Source organism: Lichenostomus cassidix, chromosome 1Aa, assembly GCF_008360975.1.
Source record: "Lichenostomus cassidix isolate B80296 chromosome 1Aa, HeHo_3.0, whole genome shotgun sequence".
In the NCBI taxonomy this organism is placed as follows: Eukaryota; Metazoa; Chordata; class Aves; order Passeriformes; family Meliphagidae; genus Lichenostomus; species Lichenostomus cassidix.
In genome coordinates, this window is record NC_139480.1 from 27,212,450 (window position 1) to 27,218,467 (window position 6,018).

Here is a 6,018-nt window from a genome sequence, read left to right on the forward strand (position 1 = left end):
ATTTGCAAAATCCAGCTCTGCCAAATTATTTATAGAGCCAGTAACAAGTATATGAACAATGCAGAAATATACATGGTAGAAGTTATAGTTAAACTTCTATCAGAGGTCAGATCAGGTGGTGTCAAATGGCACAGCTCCACTGAGGTGTCTGAGAAGAACTGTGATGCCAATCAGTACTGGATCTGGATGACTCTTTGCACACAATTTGAATGCCTGTTTTCCTTGCAAATGAATGCCTTTTGAGGAGTTTTGCTGCTAATACAGCAGTACCATGTAGTTCCTTGCAGCATTTCTGTTTACAGTTCCCTTCAAGTCTGCATACCATGCTATGTAACTAACTGCATTCAAAGGAAGTGAAAAAACTAAAAACCCCACCATTAACCATTGGATTAAGCCATAAAGGAGAACTTCACTGAGAATTTATTGACTCAAAGTCTTAGAAAGTCAGTAAGTGGCTGTATCACTATCCTATCAATTGTATGGATTGTATCTTGGATTTTCTTACCCCAGACAAGGACACAGTCACTTGAGTTGCAGAATTTCTCTAACAGGGAATTTTTTGTGGGGTAGAATTAATAACTACTAATTCAAGAGAGAAGGAAAAAAAAAAACAGCAAGAAAACTATGAATTGTAATTATAATAAGAGACTTCATACAGACCCTTCCCCTTCCTGTCTGGTTCTGGTGCTTCCTTCACCCACCTTCTTCTTTCTAGCTGCCAGAGACCTGTTCTTGTCATCGGGACTGGGACACAAGTTTTCCCACCATAAAGAACAGCAATACTTGGTTCATGCACCTATCTGGTCTAACTATACAGGGAATAGAAATCATAGAATATGCAGTCATATCAGCACAGATTAACCTGAAGCATGACTATTCACTGTACAGCAGAGCTTCTCACAATGTGATCACTATTTAACTTAAATAAATATTTCTTTGACTACAATTTAAAGACTATTAAACTCCCAGAATTTCATAGCTTTTCTACTGATATTTGAGGCTGCTAGCACTCAGAATACTGAAATGTGATGAAACAGTTTAATGTAGACAAAGGATTCCTGTGAATGCAGTTCCATTTTCACCCGAAAAAGCCTTGCTGATATTCCTTCCATACTCCTCTGATCAGATTGTGGACACTGAAAGCAAATAAATAGCTACCTGCATATAACACCCACAAAACAGCAACCAAACGGTATTTTGAGATAAAGAGTTGAAGATTTATTTTTATCACAAAGGGAAATATTTTAATTTGAGCCTGAAGTGGTACTAAGGAATAAAATAATAATTGATTCTCTGCCAGTAAATTGTGTGCTAGAACAAATGGGTCTGAACGCCAAATGAAAGTGTACACTCTTAGCACCCACTTTCATTTAAAGTATGTATATGTGTGTATATGGAGTATGCTGTCCAGTTAACTGCTTGCAAATCAGGAAATGCATGGAAAATCAAATCCTATGGTGTGAAGCCAAAAAAGCTGGACTGCTACTATGCTGCTGAGACATGTGATCCACAATGCAATTTGAAACTGAAGTAGGTGTTCAATGTCATAAGCACGTCAAACTATTCTATTTTTTTAAATTATATTAAGCTGCTTGGCATTTTATAAATGTATATAAAGAGTTAATTTAAACCAGGCGCTAATTAGAGCTGGCAAAGGCTTTTTCTGACTTTATGTTGCCTTCTCAAGATTTGTCACTGTCCCCCAATCACACCAGAATGATGAACAATTTATGGGTCACTCTGAAAACATATTCAAATTTAATTATGTCAGGTTCTTTTTCAGTTCTGTTTCAATTTGTTGGACCAAACTGATTTGTTGGACTAAATTGATCAGATGCAAAAATTTTACTACTTAGAAATCCAGAATCACAGATGGGGAAGTATTTTAGGAAACAAAATATCTAAGATACTTTTATGTATCTTTGTCAGTCTTTACAGGAATTTATTCTGATAAGACTGTGGTGATTGGAGCACTGAGTCAGGCTTTCACAACACAGAAACTTCCTGTATATGCTACAGAACTGCAGGGAAATATATTTTTACACCAAAAAACAATTTTTCAGCTTCCTGATTATCCACAAAATAAGGGACAGTGGTAAAATATCAACTATGTCTTGTGAACAGAGGGAACGTAACACAACAACAAAAAGCTTTCAGCATTTATGCAGAAGTACTGTTTTCCTCAGGGTCTCGGTCCACAAGATGAATGCTCCCGGTGAACGCGGATTCCTCTTGAGCTGAAGTATTGTCCAGCTGCTTGTTTGTGCAATATGGAATCTGGCCACAGAAATACATGTAAATCCATGGGTTGGTGCAACTGTTTAGATTGCCAAGAAGCATGATAATGGTGAATGCTGAACCTGGAATGAAATAGTTAAAGGAATAAGAGAGTAAATAAAGCACTCTTACAAATTAGTAACATTTTCACATTCTGCTGCTCTCTGCTGTACCTATTCATACATTAAAGCTAATCTAATAGTAGGATACTCCTATTTCAATGCAATTGGCAATTGCTGAAGGTATAAAGCACATGTTATTGTATGCATTTCAGAGTTAAATAGTTTCCTTTATCTCTTTTTTGATGTAGCTGCATTAATTTTAAAAGCAATTACTAAGCTGCTATACAGATACAAATAAATACAGATATAGATTTTGACACAAATGCATGTAGAATAAGACTAAAAATTGCAGTGACAGGAAGAATTCTTAAAACAAAGATCAGAAGATACTGATTTTATTAGACAGAGCTATTATATTTTTTCTTTTGTTTTTTACCTCTGAGTTTAGAAAAGGTGAATTTAAAGTCACACATAGACTGCCTTTCACAAAGAGGCAATAGCATAAGTTTGACAAGATTATTCTTGTATAGAACATGGTGTTTGATAACTCTCTCAGGCTTGCTTTTATGCTTTATAAACAGCTGGTTGACAACTTTTGGTGGTTTCATAGTGTACTACAGATATTTCATCAATATTTCAATATTTTAATAAAAATCAGATATCTTATAATAGCATGGTTCTATCCAGTAAATAAGAAATATTTGTCTAATTACTTTGAATAGTCAATAGCTCCTTTTCACCTCAAGAAGCAAAAATACTGCTGCTATAATACCTAAACCCTCTAAAAGACTGAAGCCTTGCTGAAGCACAATACTTTTCACTATGCTGTTCATGAATCTTTAAACTGTTAATCACTCAATATACACACACACATAATAGACACACGATGTAGTGATCACATAACTCAAGAAGTCACCTGTGCCTAATTAAATACAGGGCATAATCAATCCAGGCATTTCCTTTTAATCCTCCTCAAATGACCACGTTACCTTTACACAAAAGCGAAGTGCAAACATAAAGCACTCGACAGCAGTGTGTTAGCCTGCTCTGCAGCTCTGAATGAGGATGGGGAGCATCTTACCTTCAGTCAGGATGCTGGGGAACCACACGGACCACAGCTGTGCAATGAAGAAAGGTGACCAGCAGAGAACATACGCAACAACTGTCACCACTGTCATTTTTACTGTCTTGATCATAGCCTTTGAAATGCAGTTCACACTGCTTGCTCGGGATGGCAGGACTTGCTTCTGATTTGTTGCTTCACATTCATTCTGTTTTTTCACGTTTATATTTCTTCTGATTATTCTGCAAATCTTAACCTGGCATGTGATAAGGATTGCTGAGGGAATGAAGAAAATAACTACAAAAATCCAAGTCACATATGCCCTTGGGCCCCAAGGCTGAATAAATTCACCCCAACATTCAAAGACACCTGGAGATATTTCAGTCTTAGAAAATATAAATACCTGTGGTAGGCTAAGAATCAATGCTATAGCCCAGCTGGTGCAAATGGGGATGTTCCAGAGAGCTCTCTTCTTTTGGAAAGTGACCATAGGGTAGCAAACGGCTTGATATCTGTCCACTGTCATGACAACTATCATATAAGTAGAGGCAAACATGCCCAGCAATTGTAGATACTTGATAGCTCTGCACAAGAGGTCTGGCCCTATGAAAACATCTGTAATATCCCATATGAGTTGAGGCAGCACTTGGAAAAAGGCTACCACTAAGTCAGCAATGCTGAGGTGAAGCATGAACACATACATCCTAGAGAGCTTCTTTCTTCTTCGCCACAGCACCAGTATTAGAATAAAATTGCCCACAGACGCTGTCAGAAATATGACCCCCAATACAGCAATCTCTACTTGAGCTAATTGCTCATCTCTTTCTGGTCTTCCAATAGGATCTGACTGATTTGTCCAACTCAGGAATCTGTGAGGAGGAGGACTCTCAGTCTGATGTGTGTTATCCTGAATAGGAAATGAAAAATTCTTCATAGTGCACGGAAGCTACTCACAATAGCTGCCACTTGCGACTCAGATTGACAGCTGTGAAGCACTGGCTAGCAAACAAACCAGCCTGGGCTCGAGTTTCAGTATATCTTCAATCAAATCTTCCTGCTCATGCAAACTAAAGCAGTGGGACTTGGATCTTGATAAAATTCTGTCTCCTGCTGGCATGCAAAAAGGCTTTATATAGGCTCCCAGCAGACAGAGCCTTATGTAACTGCAGAGCCCTCGGGTAGGCTGCAGGGACAGCAGCCAATGGCAGACTGAGCCACACAATTGGGGGAAATATATAAATAAAAGGCAAACTTCAGAGGCTCAATGTGATTCAGTTACTCCCTTCAGTCAAAACCTGAACTTGTAAACAGCTGTGGCCAAAGTCATACGTAAATGATCTTACTCGGGAGAGTTCTTGCAAAAATTTTTCTACACAAACCAGAGGAGAATACTTCAGGAGAAGCAGGAGGAATGTTTATATGTAGACAAAATTGGGTCCCTGAACTCACGCACATTGTAACTGCAACCTCGAGGCTCCTGGGGCACAACCACATCCTAAATGCAGCACAAAGAAATGCATTTTTTCATAAACTTTTTCTTTCCTTCTTCTCTTTTTTGAAGTCACCTGATTCTAAAATAAAAAGAAAAATATTTCTACTGCCCTAAAAATAATATTTTTATTTCAGAACAGGGTCAAGACTTAGAGGTTTTTTCTCAGCAAAATGAAAAATACACATGTGAAATAAATTACTTTTATTGGGACTGTGAGTCTACTGAGAATTTAATGAAAAAAAAAAAGTAAATATTCAGGGCCAAATCCAACTGAGGAAAAGGTCTCTATGATGAAACAATATCCAAGGATCTATCCCTATTCTATTATAGTCCTAAAATTTGTGAGGTCATTTTTCAGTACCTAAACCTTTTTATTTTTGTGGAGTAAATTGTATAATGAACACAGGAAACTCATTGTTCTTCAACTTTCCAGTATGACTTTTGTATAATGTTAGTGGCAGATAAAAATAGAAAATTTTATTGGACTTCATTTTTTTCTCTCTCAGCCTGACCTCTTAATCACAAAAGAGATATTTAATAAAATTAATAAAGTTAATATGAAAGCTAACAGATATTTGTATGAAATCTTATTTGAAGCTAGGACACTCATATCCTTCTGGATACAATCAGGAAACTGCTAATTTGAAGTCTTTTGAAAAGGAAACAAGTAAGGTGAAAAGCAATATCCATGCTTCATCTTTAGTACATAATACTGCACCTGAACTGATCTTTTCTCTCCCTCTTTCCCCCTTTCATGCCATGCCACAATGGGATGGATGTTAATAGCTCATGAAAGGGTAAGACTATGAGAACAGACAACGGAGAAGCTGAACAATCTCAGAAACTTTCCCACTGACAGCAGCTATAAGTATCCATAATCGAGACTTGGCTGAACACTGCTGCAGCTGCCCGAGTCTACAAAGGCTTTTCTCGAAGACTGTATTGCAGAGTATGAATCACAACAACTTAATCTAATATACCCGATTTCTTTTCCTAAATTAAGGCCTATTTGTAAGAAGCTCACATTCCTAAGGTTGTTTCCATTTAGTTTGCATCCTCGGTTTGGAATCCATCTCAATTAGGGGGAAATAGGCATAGCAAGACCATAATGGAACAAATGGGTT

General features: G+C 37.4%; 1 protein-coding gene across 2 annotated transcripts; it reads right to left on the reverse strand.

Moving 5' to 3' along the window:
• Positions 1-1,563: 1,563 nt before the first annotated feature.
• LOC146443360 (arg8-vasotocin receptor-like) lies at positions 1,564-4,924 on the reverse strand. Of its 2 annotated transcripts, XM_085043179.1 has the most exons (3): positions 3,806-4,924; positions 3,421-3,658; positions 1,564-2,360 (listed from the first exon to the last, which is right to left on the reverse strand). In XM_085043179.1, exons 1-3 carry the CDS (start codon positions 4,334-4,336, stop codon positions 2,161-2,163), a joined length of 969 nt encoding a protein of 322 aa, XP_084899305.1. In that variant the 5' UTR covers positions 4,337-4,924; the 3' UTR covers positions 1,564-2,160. The 2 variants fall into 2 exon arrangements, with proteins under 2 accessions (XP_084899305.1, XP_084899296.1); XM_085043170.1 differs by having other exon boundaries at positions 3,421-4,921.
• Positions 4,925-6,018: the final 1,094 nt, after the last annotated feature.

Bases quoted from the DNA above. Each gene is read 5' to 3' on its own strand.
- LOC146443360 (XM_085043170.1), bottom strand. From the start codon at position 4,336: ATGAAGAATTTTTCATTTCCTATTCAGGATAACACACATCAGACTGAG. The intron at 2,361-3,420 runs GTAAGATGCTCC...ATTTCATTCCAG, and splicing joins CCCCAGCATCCTGACTGAAG to GTTCAGCATTCACCATTATC.